At 33.6% G+C, this 21329-nt stretch overlaps 2 protein-coding genes across 2 annotated transcripts; one reads left to right on the forward strand and one right to left on the reverse strand.

Moving 5' to 3' along the window:
• The first annotated feature begins 5378 nt into the window (after positions 1–5378).
• On the forward strand, positions 5379–9981 carry LOC129946516 (uncharacterized). The gene is made up of 2 exons (XM_056056730.1): positions 5379–7087; positions 9688–9981. The coding sequence occupies exons 1-2, from the start codon at positions 5423–5425 to the stop codon at positions 9706–9708; spliced, it is 1686 nt and encodes a 561-aa protein (XP_055912705.1). The 5' UTR covers positions 5379–5422; the 3' UTR covers positions 9709–9981.
• Positions 9982–17993: 8012 nt separating this feature from the next.
• Positions 17994–20774, reverse strand: LOC129945078 (uncharacterized). The gene is made up of 2 exons (XM_056054738.1): positions 18545–20774; positions 17994–18352 (listed from the first exon to the last, which is right to left on the reverse strand). Exons 1-2 carry the CDS (start codon positions 20772–20774, stop codon positions 17994–17996), a joined length of 2589 nt encoding a protein of 862 aa, XP_055910713.1.
• Between the last annotated feature and the right edge of the window lie 555 nt (positions 20775–21329).

Raw genomic sequence — 21329 nt, forward strand, 5'->3', positions numbered from 1 at the left:
AAAATGGCATTTAAAATTTTTGAAGACAAACTTATTTTTCAGGTAAAATATTGAATCTTAAAATATTATTTTTTTAATTATTTTTAGTGTGCATGAGCCCGAAAGAGCGCATTATTTTGACAAAATTGTAATTACATTCCTAGCTTTCATCCAAATTAGTGCATTTGGTACACATTTATATGATATATTTAATCAACAATCTATTTTAAAGAGTCTATCAAGAATTATTATCTTGGTAACTTTGTATATAATGATTTTAAAATATTATTCTTTACGAATAAGGTTGTTTCACACATGATTTACTGGCCTTCGCCTATATAAAAAAATAAATACTTAGTACCTACAAGTTAAAGAAACTGGCCAGAGAGAGTATATGTATTTTCTATTAGAATCACTTTTTCAACGCATACACATTGTACCTATTTATAACAACTTCTACAACTACTGCTTACGTGTCACTTCTTAACTAAAATCCAAAACGCACAAGAGCCTGACTGTAAACAACACATGAACAGCAATTTCTTGTACTTGTTCGTATGCTTGTTTTTTAAAACTTTAGTGAAAAAAATAGACTGAACGTAATAACTCCATGTTTGCGCTGAAAACGTGTAGTAAAGAAGGAATGTAGTATGTACCTTCTAGCCACCAATAACATTCCTTCATTATCATCATAAACATGTCCTTATCTATCTATCTGCATAAAGCTAAGCACGCCAAGTGAATTATTCTATAGTCGTGTTAGACATCTACCTGCTACCTAACTGCACAACCAATAGGCGATCACCTTACAATTTAAACATTCATGGTCTGCCTCTTTCTTATCTTATTTATTTTCCATCCTGGTTCTTCTAATATGAAATTACAATAAAGCTATCTAAAGGAAAAAAGCTTTTAAGGAACAAGTTGAATCTATATGAATCGCATTGTAGCTTTATAGGTAATAGAAAACATTTTTCATATACAAAGATCGTACACAAGTAAAACAAGACTTATGAATGTAAATAAAAACAAATATCGGTAAAAGATATTATTAGATACAATATTAAGCCATTTTGTTTGTTATATAAAGTGCGTTGATATAAATAAAACAAAAACAAATTCATCAACCTTCATATGGTAGCTCTTTATGTGAAAACATATACGAGGATAGACTCAAATAAAATGAAGGAAATTGTGTTGACTTTTTGGGTCGAAAATGAATTATCTCCCTTATTCTGCTGGCTGCTTATGGGAATGGGATTCGCTCCCACTGAATTTCTCCACTTTCGATACTAACGCCACGCCAACGACTCGGCATCTGGTCGCCCTAAAAGTTTATGCTCATGAGAGTACTATGGTTTTCATATACAAAGATCGTGCGGTTTTTTGACAATTCAAATGGCAATTATATTTTTGAAGCCAAACTTATTTTATAGGAATATTTTTAAATCTCATTTAAGTACTTTTTTAAACAGACTCTTTGCATACAGGAGCAAGTTCGTGCGACACAGTCGTGCATTTTATTTTTATTGTGAATTGTGTTCGTCATGATTATTATCGTTATACGACAATCTACAACTAAAATACATGAATGCATTCAAAAAAACAAAACAAGTACGAAAAGATGTCACCCTGAAAGTATGCATCAACCTACTAGCTTCTACAAAAACCTTTTCATTCCAATTTCCAAACTGTTATACTCTCTCATACATTGCTTCATCATACCTTTGTATATGAAAACTAGTTTTCATACACAAACTAGTTTTCATATACAAAGATCATACCAAATTAAACAACAAATAATATTGGGACACGCTTGCGTATTCGCAATTTCAATTTTTAATTTTCTATGTACTATATTTCTATTTAAAAAAATGCATTTCTCACAGGCTTTTGTTTGCCATCCCTACATTTAATTGCGGCGTAAACTGTATCTAGTACTTGATAAGTTTTAGGTCGGTGTCTATTTCGGTTTGCTCTTTTTAATTTATTTTTTTGATTCTTTTTTATACGTTCTAACAAATCCTCATTTACTTTTGACGGAAATCAACTAGGTTTTGATAATTTAATCTTTGAGCCTTTCCTAAAAACACATCACTAGGTTTCTTTTTAGTGACAGAGTGAATTGAATTATTGTATCTGTCTACAGCTATATTTATAATTTGCTTTGTAGTAAAGTCTGGGTATTCTTTCTTTAAACAGCGACTCAATTCACTATTCATTCATTAACTTCACTTTTCTGTGGGGGTGTAAGATATAATTGCATTCCTAATGTTTTTATATAATTCTATATAATGGGACTTATGAAGCTGCTTTCGTTATCCGTAACTAAGATTTTAGGGACTGTAAAATAATGTAGGATTTTAATTATTTTTTGCCTTAAATACAATGCAGATTTTTCTTTTATGTGGAAAAATTTAGAAAATTTATCTACGCAAGAAATAAATTTCTCGTGATCTATTTCAAAAATATCCATGTGAATTATTTCCGAGGGATAGGTGGGAATAGGTGTTTCTTGGAGTTCTGGTTTGTGGGGATTTCTATCGTATTTGCTTGAATAGCAAATTTCGATTTTTTTCTTGGTATACTTTTTTATTAGGTTAGTCATGCCTGGGAAGAAATAATTTTCTAAGATTTGTTCTTTATTTTCTTTGTAATTTCGGTGAGCCCCATTATGTTCCTTTCGAATGATTTCAAACTTATTATTTTCATTTCTTATGTCTTCAACGAATTTTTGTGAGATACGGATTTTGAATTTGCTAAGAAACTCTTTGTAGACTTCCTGCAGGAGTTGAAGATAGCTTTCGGGAATTTTTATACCGTTAAGTATATTTGGGTTTAGTTTTTGTTTGAGAATTTCGGTCATATTTTCTTTATTGATCTGTTGAAGTTTAATGAAGTGTCGGCGATAGTTTGGGTGAGGCTCTTCATATATTTGCATGTTATCTCCTTCGCTAAATCTTAGTTTGTTTTTAAAGACATTTATTGGTGCCTCACAGTGTGGGATAAGGTCTGAATTATCCTCTTTTGCGCTGTGCATTGTTGCTGAACTTGAGTGAGTTAAGTTGTTAACTTCTAACTTCAGTCTCGATAATGCATCGGCGACTTTATTAGTTATTCCTGGCTTGTAGACAAGTTCATAGTTGTATTCCTCGATTCTCGATTTCCATCTTTTTAGTTTAGCGTTGTTGTTTCTGTTGATAAACGAGAATGTCAGAGATTGATGGTCCGTTAGAATCTTTATTTTCTTTGCACCATATAAATAGCTTCTTAAATTTTCGAGAGCCCAAACTTTGGCGAGTATTTCTTTTTCGTTCGTCGCATAGCTTTCCTCCGTTCTATTTAGTGATCTGGAAATAAAAGTTATAGGTCGGTCTTTGCCTGTGAAAGAACAGCTCCTATAGCGGTGTTCGACGCATCCGTTGTTAAAATGAATGGTTTCTCGAAGTCGGGGAAAATTAAAATTTCAGATGAGCTTAATAGTTTTTTTAAGTTTCTAAACGCTTTTAGTTGATTGGTTGGCTCTTATTTGAGCCTTTTCGCCCTCTATTGAGATTCGTTAATGGTTTTGCAATTTTAGCAAAATTCTTAATGAATCTACGGTAAAAGGAAGTTAAGCCAAGAAATCCTTTAAGTTCTTTTAGGTTTTCTGGAAGTTTCATTTTTGGAATTGTCCAACTTTTTTAGGGTCAGGTTTAATTCCTTTGTTTGTTATCAGTTAGTTTCTGTAGTATAAGTTCTAGATTTTTAAAATGTTCCTCAGTCTTACTGTCAAGTTTCTTTCGTCGCAAAGCAATTTTTCCCGCGGCTATTTTAATTTTTAATTTTTGTATAAATTAAAGTAAACGAACAATTCAAAAATTTCATTTAACAAACGAATTAAAATAAGATCTCTCGTTCAACTCAAAAAAAAAAAAATACAAAATTCCTTAAATTACGTCTTAAACACCAAATTCACAAAAGTGCTGATGTCAGGCTCAAACAAGAGACCTTTGGAAATGTCACCGGAACAATTAAAGGCTAATAAAAAAAGCAACTGTGATACCATGTCGGTCGCCGAAATGTCTGTGCCTGCACTAGAAAATTTGCTTGTTACTCTACTTGAAAAAAAAAACTATCTGATCTCCCAAAAAAGAAGGACTTTGATAGTATGTTTCAGCAGATACATAATCTACAAACTCAAAATGAACTTCTTTCTAATGAAGTGTTGGCTGTCAGAGAAAAAAACATCATTTTGGAAAGAAAAATGGACTACATGGAAAACCAATACAAATCCAATCACATCATTTTTTCTATACCAAATAATTTGAAAGAGAACCCAACAGAAACAATTAATCGATGCTCGAATCAAATTTTAGACCGCCAAGACATAACCTTCGAAGACGTCACAGAGCTCCCTTCAAGAGGAAGTCAAACTCGGTTGCTGGTGAGAACAGGAAACAACAGAATAACCTCAAAAATCTTCAAAAATTCTTGCAGATTGAAGGGAACCGGTGTTTACATAAATCCTGACCACACACGAGATGACCAGAAAAAACGTCAAATCTTGTTGCAAATAAGACATGCTATCAAAAAAAAACACCCATCGGCTAATCCTCTGGTCCGTGGCCTAAAACTGCAAGTAAACAATAAAACCATAAACTGCGCACATGATGGAAAACTTTATTGTGACAATCGAGATGGGATGGAGGTACTGAGAGAGATATTTGGAGAATTACATCTTGATGAGTATAAAAACAAAAATAAATCAAATCTTTTGAATACTCAAGTCAACTCGTCAAACGAAAATTCACGATCAACAAACTTCATGTCAACGTCAACAGCAGCTGTCACTCCAGGGATGTCATTAACTCTGCCATCCGGCAGCCACCAAGAAAAACAATGAAAAAGTGTTGCCGTCTGTCAAAAAGCAAGTAGTACCAACAAAAGTAGTAAAGTAAATAGTAGCGAAAAAAATGAAATTATAAATATTAACTTATTAGCTTATAATGTTGCTGGGCTTAGTAACAAATTATTATTTGTAGATTTTTTCAACTTTGTAAAAAAACATGTGTAGCATACTATTCCAAAATAGTCAGTAAACTTTTCTATCGCACTATGCCTAACTGCAAGCATTTGTTATTTACTTATATCAATGTACATAGAAATCGTTGTTTAAAATTATGATTGGGCCTTATGATCGAATGATTGAACCGAAAGTCATTCTTTCTTTTAGTTCTCTTTATCGATGTAAAGCTTTGTCAGATCATTAAATAAATATCCTTCAAGCGAAACAAGTCGTTCTTTATTAATTCGTCTTACAAAATCCCCTACAATTCATCAGAAGTGAGATAATCCACGTTTTAAAATAGTTTGTGAAAAAAAAAAAAAATTTGTCTGTTCTTTCCATCGAAAAAAAATCGTGTTTTTTTTCTCTTGCAATAATTAATTAAAACAATTAAATATGTCGCAAGCGTGGACAAAGTTCTTAAATGAAGCAACAATCGTTGTTCTCAAAGCTGTGTTAAGATCTTTATTGCTTCCAACCAGTGGTTCAAAAGCTGAATTAAAGCGACGTGTGGAAGTTGGAGTAAAAGATCTCACAGACGACGATCTGCGAAAGCTCATACAAGAGACTTCTAGAGAATCCACCGTTGAATCTGCCGACGAACAGTTTTCTGATGCTGAGGACAACAACGAGGAGCCACGTTCGGAGGAAGAAATTCTGGATGAGGAATTAGAAAAACTTCATCGGATTTTTAAGAAGAAACAGGAGATTCATAAACTGCAAAAACAGCTTCAAGAATTTCAACTCGAGGAGTCTGCAACCAGTACCAAATCGACTACAGTTTGTTTCAGGGATATTGAAGACTCCATACCCCCTTTTAGTGGCGACGACAATTTACCTGTGCAACGTTGGATAGAACAATTCGAAGACTATTCCGAAATCTTAGGCCTGGATGAAAGAAGTAAATTTCTTTACGGGAAAAGACTTTTGACAGGTACAGCCAAATTATACATCAGAACAATCATCACAAAAAGTTGGCAAGATATGAAAACTTATTTGATCAATGAGTTTAAAAAGAACGTGACTAAGGCTGATGTATACAGTGATCTTCAAAATAGAAAAAAACGTCATGACGAGACTTTCCAGCAGTACGTTCTTTCGATGATGGAAATAGCTTCACAAAGTGTCATTGAAGAAGAAGACATTATTCAATTTATAATTAAAGGAATCGCAGATGTTGAAATTAATAAGTCAATTTTGTATAACGCCAACACCATCATTGAATTAAAATCAGCCTTACGCAAATATGAGAAGTTAAAGCGCAATTGCCGAAACAATTTTTCTGACGTCAGGCCATCGAGAAGTACACCAAATAGTTCTCATGCACGCAACATTACACCAAGCCGATCAAATGTCACAAATCAAGGTTTTAATCGTATCAACACTCAAACAACACCTGATAAGCGAGAAGTTTCGTGTTTTAAGTGTGGGAAGCAGGGACACATTTCACCCCACTGCTCTGGGAAGAAATCAGTCATGATTGTGAATACGAAAGATCAAGTCGAAGAAAAAGAAAAAATTGATTTACCAGCCAGCGTGAACACATGTGAAGAGAACGAATCATCAAGCAATGAATTCGAGAAAATCATCAGCTTTAATTTTGTCAGTGATCAAATGGACTCATCAGCAACACTCTTGACTCTTTTGGATTCAGGGTCCCCCATCAGTTTTGTTCAAGCTAAGTATATACCTCCGTTTTTGATATCAACATTAGACCTGAGAAGCCATAAATATGTTGGAGTAAACAACAGCCCGCTGGATGTACTAGGAAGTATAAGTTGTATCATATCTTTTGAAAATTCATTTATAAATTTACAAATGTTAGTTGTTAAGAATAATTCAATGTCTTATCCTGTAATCTTAGGTAGAGATTTCATGGGCAAAAATGGTTTGGTTCTACAACAACAAAAGAAGAATTCTGTAAATGAAATTGATCGAGATCTCCAATTGTCATCTGGCGTTCGTGATGCTCCAGCTACAAGTCAAAATAATGAGCTGATAACTACAGGTGATGATGTCAACTTTGTTTTTAAGGTTATGAATATTGACCTGAGTTGCAATGTGAGTAAATTAGATCTTAATATTAATGAACATTTACCTGAGACTATAAAAGAAAACGTTATTAGGATCGTTACACCAGCTTTCTCTATTTCGAAAGTTAATAAGCCATCAAATGATTTTTTAAAAATGCAAATAGTTTTGTCCAAAGAAACTCCATTTCAATGTCCACCAAGGAGATTGCCTTATGTGCATAAAATAAAACTTCAAGAGATTTTAGAAAATTTAATGAAAAAAGGCATTATCCGCGAGTCGACTTCCTCATTTGCGTCACCCATAGTTCTGGTCCAGAAGAAGAGTGGGGAGCTTAGGCTTTGCGTTGATTACCGCGAATTGAATAAGATAACTTTAAGAGACAATTATCCCTTACCATTAATAGAGGATCACATTGATCGTCTTAAGAACAAAAAGTTTTTTACAACCCTCGACCTAAAAGATGGTTTCCACCACGTTAATGTGGCGGAAGACTCAATTAAATACACGTCTTTTACGACACCTCTAGGGCAATTTGAATATTTAAAGATGCCATTTGGCCTTAAAAATGGTCCATCTGTGTTCGAACGGTTTATTAAGCAAGTATTTAAAGATTTGATTGCAAAAGGTAAGATTTTGACATATTTGGACGATTTTTTAATTGCTACAGAAACTGTAGAAGAGAATTTAAATGTTTTAAAAGAAGTTATTCAGGTTTTAATTCAAAATGGTTTCGATCTTAGATTAGACAAGTGTTCTTTTTTACAAACCGAAATTCAATACCTGGGATATAAAATAAATAAAGATGGTATAAAGCCAAATGATGCCAATACCAACGCCATAAGGAATTTTCCAATTCCCAAGAGTACAAGAGAGGTTCACAGTTACGTGGGTCTTTGTTCATATTTTCGAAAATTTATACAAAATTTCTCAAATTTAGCCAAACCATTGTACGACCTTTTGAAGAAAAACGCACCATTTGTTTTTGGTGTAAATGAAATAGAATCTTTTAATTTACTAAAAACCAGGCTTTTACAATCTCCAGTTCTCTCAATCTATAGTCCTCATAACGTAATGGAGTTGCACTGTGATGCGAGTAGTGTAGGTTTTGGTGCCGTCTTACTCCAAAAACAACACGATAACAAATTCCATCCGATTTTTTATTTTTCGAAGCGAGCCACAGAAGTTGAAAGTAGATACCACAGTTACGAGCTTGAAACTTTGTCAATTATTTACGCCTTAAGACGGTTTAAAGTATATCTCGTTGGAATACCTTTTAAAATAGTCACAGACTGTCAAGCACTGACACTGACTCTAAAGAAAAAGTCAATTAATCCGCGCATTTCTCGTTGGGCCTTAGAGCTACAAAGTTTTGACTACAAGGTAGAACACCGTAAAGGGAACATGATGAATCACGTCGATGCTCTTAGTAGATCATTTAATATACTCCACGTTGAAGATGAATCATTTGAGTTTGTTTTAGCAGCAGTGCAGAGACAGGATCCTAAGATATTATTAATCATCAAAGAGTTGGAAAAATCTGAAAGCCCGATGTATCAAATGATAGATGGTCTAATATACCGAAAAACTAAAGAAAAGGTTCTTTTTTATGTCCCTCTAAATTTGGAAGACCAGGTAATTCGAACTCATCATGAAGCAATGTGCCATTTAGGGGTCGACAAGTGTTTCGAACACCTATCCACAACCTACTGGTTTCCTAAAATGAAGGATAAAATCAGAAATTATATTAAAACTTGTCTTAAATGTATTTGTTTTTCTCCTGATTCTGGAAAAATTCAAGGAATTTTGCATTCAATACCTAAGGGAAATATACCCTTTGACACATTGCATATTGACCACCTTGGTCCATTATCAAATGGGAGCAAAAAACACCTTCTCTGCGTAATAGATGGTTTTACAAAATTTTTAAAGCTTTATCCAGTTAAAACTACCCAAACTAAAGAAGCTATCATCTGTTTAAAGTCATATTTTGAAAACTATTCAAGGCCAAATCGGATTATATCCGATCGTGGGAGTTGTTTTACGTCAAAGGAATTTTCAGATTTTATGAGTGCAAATAACATTTATCATATAAAAGTTGCAACACATTCTCCTCAATCTAATGGCCAAATAGAGAGAATAAATCGAATTCTTATTCCCATGTTGGCCAAAGAATGTGATCCTAGTACAACGAGTGGGTGGGATAAGAATATTGCAAAAATTGAATTCGCTCTTAATAATACGTTGAATCGTAGCACAGGTTTTTCGCCTAGTACACTTTTGTTCGGAACGAACCAGAAGGGACAGTTTTGTGATAGCGTCAAAGAGTTTTTAAATGTTAAATTGGATTCCAAAAGAGTAAGATTCGAAGACATGAGAAATAAAGCTAGTGAAAATATAGAAAAAAACCAAAACTTAAACAAGATTTATTATGATAAGCGCCATAAGAAACCCCATGTGTACAAAGAAGGAGACTACATAATGGTAAAGAATATTATAAACACTCCTGGCATTAATAAGAAACTATTTGCAAAATTTAGGGGTCCATACGAAATAGATAAAGTTATGCCTAACGATAGGTACCTAATAAAAGATATTGATGGTCTACAATTAACCCGTTTACCATATAGGGGAGTCTCATCACCTTCTAATATGAGGCCATTTTTGACTAAATATATCTTGGAACATGACGAAGACGCGAATGACGTTGGAGATCATGATAACAATGATTTTAATAAATAAATAAAAAAAAATGAAAGATAAAAACCAAACAATTTTCTTTAGATCTCGATTTATAAGTAAGAACATACATATATGTATATAACTATATTTATGTTTTATAATGTAATTTCGTACAAATACATATATAATCATATTTATGTATATTTTAGTGTATCATGCATTATATGAATAATTGCATGCAAATTTTCACGATATTTTAAATTCATTTCATGCAAACTTTCGTATTATTTTAAAAGAAAAAAAAAAAAAAAAAAAACATCATTTAATCATATTTCATTTCAAAGATGTAAATGTTCGATGTTATTCAAAAGAAAATTTATTTTATTAACATTATTAACTTTAAAAAATACTTTATGTTTATTATCTATTAAAATAAAACAAACATAATCGCTATAATAAGAATCTTTATTTATGTTAGAAAAATGTAATCGGGGCGATTACTCGATCAGGCTGGCCGATCTGTAGCATACTATTCCAAAATAGTCAGTAAACTTTTCTATCGCACTATGCCTAACTGCAAGCATTTGTTATTTACTTATATCAATGTACATAGAAATCGTTGTTTAAAATTATGATTGGGCCTTATGATCGAATGATTGAACCGAAAGTCATTCTTTCTTTTAGTTCTCTTTATCGATGTAAAGCTTTGTCAGATCATTAAATAAATATCCTTCAAGCGAAACAAGTCGTTCTTTATTAATTCGTCTTACAAAATCCCCTACACATGATATATTTTTTCTGTTCGAAACATTTATAACGAGTGAAAAATTTGAACAATACTCTAAATATTTCTCTGGATTTAAATTGCGTTGGGTATCAGCAGTACAGTCAACTAAATTTGGAAGAGCTAGTGGTGGACTTTTATACGGTTTTAAAAAAGAAAAAATTAACGCTGTTTTTGTAGATGTCAACAACATACCTTGTGTTAAAATACTATGCACAAACTTAACTTTTTTTGTATTACCCACGTACCTTAATTGTAATAATTGGGAAAATGACTTTTTTGCGTTAGAAGACGTTTTAAATTCTTCGCTTGTCGAAAATGTTTTGCTTATAGGAGACGTTAACGCCCGAATAGGTTCAAACCAAATTATTCCAGCAAATTTCCATCTGAATTCAATACCTTCCTAGTTTCTTGAAACCCGATCTTCTAAAGATAAAACAATTAACAAAAATGGACGTCTATTTTTAGATTTATGCCAAACACATGATCTGTTTATCCTTAACGGTTGCTCCAATCATGATAGTAATGGGGAGTTTACTTTTATAGGGGGAGCGGGAAAATCAGTGATTGACTTTTGTACTGCATCAGCGGAATGGAGAAATCGTATTTTGTCTTTTAAAGTTGAGTCACAGTTTTTCTCTGATCACATGCCCTTGGTTGTCCAATTTACACTAAATAAAATCTCAAACTCAAATTACTCAGAAATCACCCTACCACCCAAAATTATTTGGAAAGAAAGTAAAAAAGAAAACTACCAAACAAAAATTTTGCATGAACTTCAGAAACTAACTGATACTTCTTTAGTTTTCGATACAAGTTCAAGACTAGACTCTCTTTGTAAATGTATAAAAGTTGCTACCCATATAAGAAACAACAGAAAAATTGTCAACTTCAAACAAAAATGGTTTGATAAGGACTGTTTGAATGCAAGAAATAATTCCTTCGATCTTTTAAAGAAATCAAGAAAACAAAATTTAAATGAAACAGCCACCAAACAGTATATTTCAGCAAATAAAGCTTACAAGGATTTGTGCAGATCAAAACGCCAGGAATATTATACATTAGTAGCACGCGAACTTTCAATGATCAAAGATAGTAAAAGTTTCTGGAATAATATAAAAGAATTGAAAGGATCTAAGCTTATTTGCGGAACAAACTTGAAAGCAAGTTGTCTAGCTGATTATTTCAAAAATTTACTCAATCCTGATCCAATCTCGAATCATTTTTCTTTTGCGGAACCTTTAATTTTAGATCAAACTCTCGATTGTCAAATTTCAATAATTGAAATCCAAACTGCAATCCATTACGCAGCGAACAACAAAGCCCCAGGTCCTGATAGAATAAGCAATGAGTTTTACAAAAATGCGCCTGTTGATTTTGTATATGAAATTCTTCACCTTTTTAATAATATTTTCAATACCGGAAAGGTTCCACAAGCTTTTCAAGATTCTCTGGTCTATCCAATTTTTAAAAAAGGCGATGTTTACCTAGCAAATAATTATAGAGGGATATCGTTTATGAATTCTATTGCGAAGCTATTTGCATCTGTACTCCTTAGTCGCATCAACATTTGGTTAGCAAATAATGAAGTGCTTAGTGAATACCAATCAGGTTTTCGTAAAGGCTACTCCACAGTTGATAACATTTTTACATTAAACTCAATTTCGCAGTATTTCCTTCGGCAAAAAAGAAGTTTGTACATATTTTTCGTGGACTTTAAAGCTGCTTTCGATTCGATAGACCGACAAGCATTATTTTATAAGCTATCACAAAAAGGACTGTCGACGAAACTTCTTTTGGTCCTGAAAAATATGTACAAAAATACTCGCTCAGCGGTTTGGGATGGGAAAGATATGTCTGAATGGTTTGAGACTACATCTGGTGTCAAACAAGGTTGTCTTTTAAGTGCAGTTCTCTTTGCTATATTCATTGATGATATGTCAATGTATCTGCCCGCTGGAATAAGTTTTGCAGGTCTAAACGTTAAGGTACTCATGTACGCAGATGACATTGTACTTTTAGCAGAATCGCCTCAAAGTTTACAACTTATGATAAATAAGCTAGTTGATTTTTGTAGAGTCTGGAAATTAACGGTAAATCTAGAAAAATCTAAAGTAATGATAGTAAGAAATATACAATCAAAACTTAAATCGAATGAAAAGTGGTTCTTTAATGGTGAAGCCATTGAAATAGTGACAGAATACAAATACCTTGGAATACTTTTGAAATCTAATATGAAGCTAACCTCACATCTCGAAAACTGATTGCATCAAAAAGTATGATTAACGCGTCATGGAAAGATGTTATGAGCAGCAAAGATGTACCAACCTCAGCCAAGTACAAGGTATTTTATGCTGTAATGTGTTCCGTTATGTGCTACGGTTGTCAAACATGGGGATATCAGTCACACGAAGAAGTAGAAAAACTTCAACGTTACTTTCTCAAACGGCTTTTCTTCTTACCATCCAATATTCCAAACTATGTTCTTACACTTGAAACCGGCCTTCCTGCTCTTTTTATTCATACTCTAAAACTCCACTTTGACTACATTTTGAAAGTACTGGCATATACACCAAATAGAATTCAATTGTCAATAGCAAAGTACATCATCGATAACAAAGTGGAGTGGATAGGAGAATGGAGAGAATGGGCAACGAAGTGTGGAATTGAGCTAAATTTTCAATATACTAACATAATCTTGCTAAAAGAACAACTCTACGGGTTATTACAGGCTGTCGACATCTACCAGCGTAATGAAAATTTACAAAAAATGTCATCTTCAATCAACAGAGTCATTTACCCCGATTTAAATCATAATATTTTAAATAACTATTTTAGTGATGAATACAGTACAAAGGAAATTTCTTTAATCTGTAAAGCAAGAAGTGAGCAACTTAATTTAAACGGCTCACCCTATAAGGGTTCACCCACATTTGCACCCTTTGTAATTTGAATTCAAAAGAGGATACTTTTCATTTTTTATCAATTTGCCCAGTCTATAAAGAACTTAGAGTCCTCTACTTCGGGAAACCAACTTTAACTATGGAGCAAACGTTAACAATTTTAAACGGTGAAAATTGGAAAAACCTAACCATTTATCTTGAAAAATCAATCTGTTACAGAGAAATGATTATAACAGAATTTTCTTAATACTTAAATTAAAAACAGTACAATTATATATCATGTTTTTATAATTACTAGTATATTATTGTTGTATATTATCTATTTTTTTAATTATTATTTTAAATAACTAAAATTTTGTTTTAACTAAACTAAAAGTCTGTACATAATGCTTAAATTAATGGGTTCAAAAACCCGTATTTTTGTTTTAGCCAAACTAAAAGCTCTTTTTTTTGTAATCTTGAAACCAAGTTTTACTCAATTTTATTTTTATTTTTGTTTTTACCAAACTAGAAGCTGTTAATCCATATGTCCAAAATATTATGTATTATCTAATAAGTAATTTATTTTTGTTTTAGCTAAACTGAAAGCCCTATTTGCATATTTATATAATTTTTGCAATTGTTCATTTACATTTTGTTAAATAGTAAACATTTTCTTTGTACACAATTTGAAAACACATAGTCAATCTGGCAGACGGCATTGCCACCGCCAAAACACTTTTATTACCAAATTTAAATGTTATTCAATTGTAACGGAAACTATTGTATTTAACAATTTTAAGTAATAAAAAAACATCTATCTATCTATCTACTCTGTTCCTCAATTGACGATCCAAAAATGATAATGTCGTCTATATAGACCAAACATATTTTCCCAATATACTCTCTTAAAACGTCATCAATTATTCTTTGAAAATAGCTGGTGCGTTTCGTAACCCAAATGGGAGTCGAGTATATTCCCATTTTCCGTTCATTGTGTTTCCACAATGCAGTTTTTTGGATATCACTTTCTTTAATTTTAATTCATTGTGGAAAATGCTGTTTTTTGGATATCACTTTCTTTAATTTTAATTTGATGGAACCCGGACGTTAAGTCTATTGTTGTAAAATATTTCGCTCTTAATAGGCTTGCAATTGTTGTCTGAATGTCTGGTATAGGATAGGTGTCAGGAATTGTGACACTGTTTAATCTGTGATCCTGGACTAATCTGAGTTTTCTTTTTCCACTAGCGTCCGTTTTTTTCGGCACAACCCACAATGGAGAGTTGTGCGGACTCCTCAAAGGGCCTTATTATTCCATCGTTCAGAAGCTTTCGTATTTGAGTGTCAATTTCTGCTCTCATATGAATCGGATATGGATAGGATCTCGTATATATTGCATCGTCGGTTGATGTTTTAATTTCTGCTCTAATGTTTGTGTCAATTGTATCTTCATCATTTACAGTACCAAATACATTTTTATATTTTTTTAAAAATTGTTCTTTATATTCTCTGGTAAATGTGTGTCTCTTTTTTCAATGTTATTTACTTGTTTAGATTCTTTCTGTCTTAATGGAATTTTAATATCAGGTTTGATTTTCAAAAGGTTTTCTTTCCTGTCTTTAACCGCCTCAAGCTCTTTCAATGTATCATCAGCGATGATACCGTCAAAAGTTCTGAGTCCTTATAATAAGTAAAATTCTAAAATTGTATCGTTTCCAATACTTTTAAAGAATTTTGCAGACATTTTTTGTTTATTTTAATTGATTCTCCAGCCGATTGCACTGAAAAAGGCTCATTTGTTGGGAGTGCTTTTGTAGCCAGTTCAGGTTTGATGAAGTTTTTATTCGCACGTGTGTCGATTAAAAACTTCAGTGTTTTATTATTTTTTGTTAAATATTCTATGTAGGGGATGCTTGACTTCCCTCTATCATAAAATTTATTTGTCCTTCTTCGAAATTTTCTTCTATGTCTTCATCCACGGCAAGGGCGGTTCCTCATCGAATTCTTTTGTATATTTTTGAAGATATTCTTCTTAGTCAAGGACGTCAGTGTGGTAAAGGCGTTGGCGTTTTTGAGGAAGATTTTCGGAATTTGGGGTATTGTTTCCAGAGTTATGACTAAGATTTTGATTATTATAAGGTTTGTTCATGTAATTGACCTGTCTAGAGTTTATTGACTTATCAACTTCCATAGGGATTGGAGGTTTTGGTTGAGTTGGCCTTGGCGGTGGAGGATGTCTATTAGGGAGTCTAGGAACATTATTACGTTAATAATTATTATTGTGTTGGATATTATAGGCCATGTTTCTATTTGGAAGATTGAGTTGAGAAGGATTATTATAATGCGGTTTTACAGGTCTAGGTTGATTCTTGAATTGTGAGATTATCATTTATCTGGTTGACTGGGGTAGTCACAGTATTAGAGCCTGCTTTTGAGTGTAAGGACATATTCCTAAAATTGAGGTTTTGTACTTCAAGGCACGATGCATATGCCTCAGGTGAGTTTTGTGGTTTTTGAATCATTAATATTTTCGAAAGATCGCCGTTAAGGCCGCGTATGAAAACTTCAAGAGCACGATTTCTATAGCTCTCGTTGAGTGCGTTTACAGTTTCTGAACTATAGTCTTCCGTTTTTATTTTATTAATGATTAGGGAGAATTGATGGTTTACAGTTGCGTAGAACTCATCAATACTTGAAGAACCCGGAGCGAGGCTATTTAATTGGTGTTCTAAGGTACGAATATCTCTTTTGTCTGCATAGTGCAGAGAGAGACATTTTTTTATTGACAACCAATCATTGTCGAAAATATTATACGACACCAAAGCTGTATCCGCACCGCCTCTTATTTTTGTCTTATACTTTGAAGTATAGACCTATAGATTGGTTTATTTTTTACAATTTCATAATCCCTTAAAATTGATTCGACATTATGAATCCATGAGATGTATTGGAAGGCAATCGGGTAACTTGCTTATTTCCTGCAGTTCCTTTTCCGTCTTAGGACCTGGTGGAGAAGTTGGTAATACATACACGTACTGTTTCTAATGAGGTTAATCTTCTCTGCAGATTTTGAGTAATTTCAATATGAAGGTTGATTGCACCTGTCAATTACGTAACTGCATTTTGTAGAGCTTCTATTTATGATTTAAGAAATTAAAGAGGAAATATTTTTTTTTGAACTGAATTGATGGATAAAAATGTTTCCTTTACCCTTTCCCAATAGTTTGGCAGTTAATAGAATGTTCAGAAGTTTGGAATATTTGATGATTTTTTCTCAAGTAAGAGATAGGATTTGTAAGATAATATTTAGATTTTTTCTATTAGGTGACTTAAAATCTTAGATTTTTTACAAGACTTCTTTTGATTAAACTTTTAGATAAATTTTGTTCAACTGTTTTTTATTTAAATATTTAACCGTTATTTAAAATAACTTATGAATTGAATACATTTTTTTTCTTTTGTTTTTGATTGTATTTAAGAATTAAATTTAAATATTTAATTGTATGTTTCGTTTTTATTTCTAAACGATAACTTCCTATATTTCGGTTATATGTATTTAATCTAATATTTTTTTTCTTGTGCAATGGTTTTTTTCCTTTTTGTCTGGTTTATTTTTTCAATATTCACTTCGTACATATAAAATATTTTCTTCTTACAAATTAATTGAGTAATTAAGACTTACGATATCAGACTCATTTTTAAATAAATCTCCATCGAACAGCTTCGTGTTACTCCTTTTTAATGTCCGCCGTTGAGTTTGGAGGGCCTTACTGGGGCACTCGTCTGTAACGTTCGGATTACCCTTGATTCCAGGAATTCTTTTCTTTTGTACTTCACTTGCGCCTTTGTTTCACAAAGAATATATTAGTTTGTAGCTTTGGGATATTATTTTCTGGACTACACGCACTGAATTTAACTTGTACTTCACTTTTTTAATTTGTTTTAAAAGTTAAAAAGAATTTCCTTGCTTCAAAATCAGGTAAACTGCTCGGGCGCCAGTTACAAAGTTTTATCTTTGTATTTTAAATAATTTTTATTGTTTACTTCGTCACAATCTGCTTAACACTAAAATACATTTTCCTTACTCACTAATATTTATTGAAAACTTTGTTTACTGAAAAAACGATACTTTTTATATTTTTAAGGCTTTTTATTTAACGATGCGTTCAAGGTGGAGGTCAATCTGCAACTGACTTTATATATTCTTTCTCTTAAGGAGATTACAATTGACTTTCAGAAATAACTGTTAGACTAAGAGTTTTACATTAGAAAAGCTATCGTATGATTTATATATTTATATAAATGGTAGATCGCATGATTTATTTATACGGTTTTTTTAAATTACGTACAACATTCGACACTCCGCCCACCTAAAAAAACTCTTTTTTAATTACATACAAATAATGAGATCTTCATGAAATGTAATTTAATAGAATTATTTATCAAAAACAAATGATTAATTAAAAAATCAATTCAACATTAGTCATAAATAAGGATATAGGTATTACATAATTTAAGTTTCGGTTAACATTTATACTTTGTGGTAATACAAGCCAATAGATAAATTCTTGTGATCTAGATAATGTTAATCGTCGTTCGGTAGAAGTAATGCAAGTTTAGTGATGTCACGTCTCATTACACCAGATTTTGTTCGTATCTCAACAACTCGAATAAGGCCATCTGCACCAGGAAAAAGATTTATGACTCGACCCATTAGCCATTTGCTTGGTGGAAGATTGTTGTCCAGAACCAGGACTAAATCGTTGAGCTCCATGTTACGTTTCTTCAAGGTCCATTTCGTTCTTTGTTGTAGTTGGTGAAGGTATTCGCGTTGCCACCTTCGCCAAAACTCTTGTTGAAGACGTTGTGTGTACTGCCAACGAGAAAGTGTATTTATCTTCGCATCGCACAGATTCTGCTCAGGTAATGTCATTGTTGGACCACCTGTAAGAAGAAAATTTTTAGTTAATGGTTATAAACTATATTTGTCGTCTATAAAAGCAGTTAATGGACGAGAATTCAGACACATCTCTATTTGACAAAGAAGAGTGCTAAGTTCTTCGAACGTTAGTGATGTCTGCCCCATAACTCGACGCAGGTGAAATTTAGTGGACTTAACCCCAGCCTCCCAGATACCTCCGAAATGAGGCGCATGTGGAGGTATAAACTCACAAGAAATTTCCTCTTCAGCTACATATTTGTGGATATTTTCATTGGAGTTAAATAATTTATAAATGGCTTTAAGTTCCCGAGATGCGCCAATAAAATTTGACCCATTGTCACTCAAAATTCTTTTAACAGATCCTCTCATTGACAAAAACCTTTTTAAAGCCGCAATCGCAGCATCCGATGTTAGATCCGAGACGAGTTCCAAATGAATTGCTCGCGTTGACAAGCAGATGAAAAGAGCCACATAACATTTTTGATGCTTTGCTCCACGGCCTTTATATGTTTGTATGGTTAAAGGCCCCGCATAATCCACCCCTGTGTTCGTAAACGGCTTACACATTTCTAGTCGAACCTTTGGCAAATTACCCATTTGTTGTTCTAACGGCCGAGCCGCATACCGCTGACACTTAACACACCCTCGAATGTATTTGCTAACTTTTCCCTTTAGATGCAAGATCCAATAATTTTGCCTTATAACTCCTAGCATGAGATGGGGTCCACCGTGTAGGTACTTATGATGATAAAAAGCAAGAATAAGAGTTGTTAAATGAGATTCCTTAGGCAAAATTGGTGGATGTTTTTGTTGAAACCCAAACTGTCCCTTCTGAATTCGACCTCCAACCCTAAGTAAATCATCATTTCCAATAAATGGATCCAAAGATTTCAGATTGCTATCAATACGTATCGGTTTTGAAAGTTTAAGTCGATTCAATTCCATTGAAAATGCTGCATTTTGGGTTTCCCTTATCCAAAAACATAGCTCAGCTTCCAGCTCATTTGTTGAAAGTGGTCCAAATTCCCTTTTTCCCTCATCTTCTCCCTTTAGTTTTGCATTGTGAATAAATCTTCGACACCAAGCCATTATCCGTTTAAGCCTTGTAAGTGAAGAAAAACGAAGAAGAATTTCATTCTCAGGCGGTGCTTCTGTAGTTGCTAAAGAAAGTGTGATGTTCCTTTTCTCAAGATCAGTTTCTGTATTTTTAAAAATGAATTTGTTCTGAATAGCTTCCATGTCCCGTAAGAATGCAGGTCCTTGCCACCACAAGTCAAATGAGGGCAATAGGTTTGGTTGAAGTCCTCTCGATGCACAATCCGCAGGGTTGAGCTTAGAAGAGACATGCCTCCATTGACTTTTAGGAACCAATTCCAAAATCTCTGATGTCCTATTTCCCACAAAAGTTGTCCACTTACAAGGATGTTGAGAAAGCCATGCCAAAACCACTTGTGAATCTGTCCATGCATAGCATTCCACATCACCCAAACCCATACCTTTCTTCACAGATGCAATAAGCTTGGCCAAGAGGTGGGCCCCGCAAAGTTCCAATTTGGGTATACTAATACGATTAACCGGTGCAACCTTGGTTTTTGATGCAAGTAAGGATACAAAACATTTACCCTTGGAGTGAATAGATATATAGATGCATGCCGCATACGCACGCTCTGACGCATCCGAGAAGCCATGAAATTGTATTCGACACCCTTCCTTTTCAGTTCGTATCCATCGAGGAATAGAAATGTTTTCCAGGCATCCTAGATTTTTTCGTATAGTTAACCATTTCTGCATCAGTGAAGGTGGAAGCTGATCATCCCAAGAAACCCCAGCTATATACAAATCCTGAATTAAAACTTTCGCCATAATTATCGAAGGACTCACCCATCCAAATGGATCAAAAATCCTTGAAATCTCAGAGAGAACAACCCTTTTAGTAGCTATTTTCTGTTCTTCTAATGTGACTCTAAAGAAGAAAAAATCTCCAGACGGATTCCAGTACAGACCAAGAGTTTTTACTGCCATATCTTCAGAAAGGCTTAAGGCTGACATTTCTAAACTATCTTCTGGAATATGCTGTAAAAACTCAGAACAGTTAGATGCCCACTTTCTTAAATCGATTCCTCCCCTTGCTAATAAGTTGCATAAATCTGTTTTCACACCTAATGCCTCCTCGATCGTATCACTCCCTCCCATAAAATCGTCTACATAAAAATTGTTCAAAAGATTTGCTGCCCCAACTGGATGCCTTCCCTGTTCATCTATGGCTAGTTGTTTCAAAGTCCTTATGGCTAGGAATGGAGCGCAAGTAGTGCCATATGTTACTGTTTGAAGATTGTATTCTTTTACCGGCTCACCTTCGTTTTGTCTCCACAGAATCCTTTGGAAATGTGCATCTTCAGGATGTACTACCACCTGTCGATACATTTTTGCAATGTCTGCCGTGTAGGCGATTCGATGTATTCGAAACCGACCCAGAATATCAACAAGATCTGATTGTATTTTAGGTCCATTTAGAAGAAGACTATTGAGAGACTGTCCAGATGTGCTTACAGCAGAGGCATCAAAATGGTAGTTGAGCTATCTAACTTAAATACAGCGTGATGTGGCATGTAAAATGATTTTTCATATGGCCTAACGATAAATACTCTTCCATAAATTTCGAATACTCTGCCTTAAGCGTGCTGTTGTTTTTGAATCGCCTTTCCAACATATCAAATCTGCGACCTGCCATAATTTTAGAATTCCCTAACATCCCAGTTAATTTCTTGAACGGCAACCTAACCATGTAACGACCATCTGGTAGACGGATGTGAGTTGCAACAAAATGATTCTCACAACTCTGTTCCTCCTCTGAATACAGATTCTTATCCCTTATGCTTTCAACTTCCCAAAATTGCCTGAGAGTCTTATCAACGTCTAAGCAAGATGTCAAAGTAATGTTAGGTTCCATTGTTTGATTCCCTTGATGAAAGTGTGCTT

Source organism: Eupeodes corollae, chromosome 2, assembly GCF_945859685.1.
Source record: "Eupeodes corollae chromosome 2, idEupCoro1.1, whole genome shotgun sequence".
In the NCBI taxonomy this organism is placed as follows: Eukaryota; Metazoa; Arthropoda; class Insecta; order Diptera; family Syrphidae; genus Eupeodes; species Eupeodes corollae.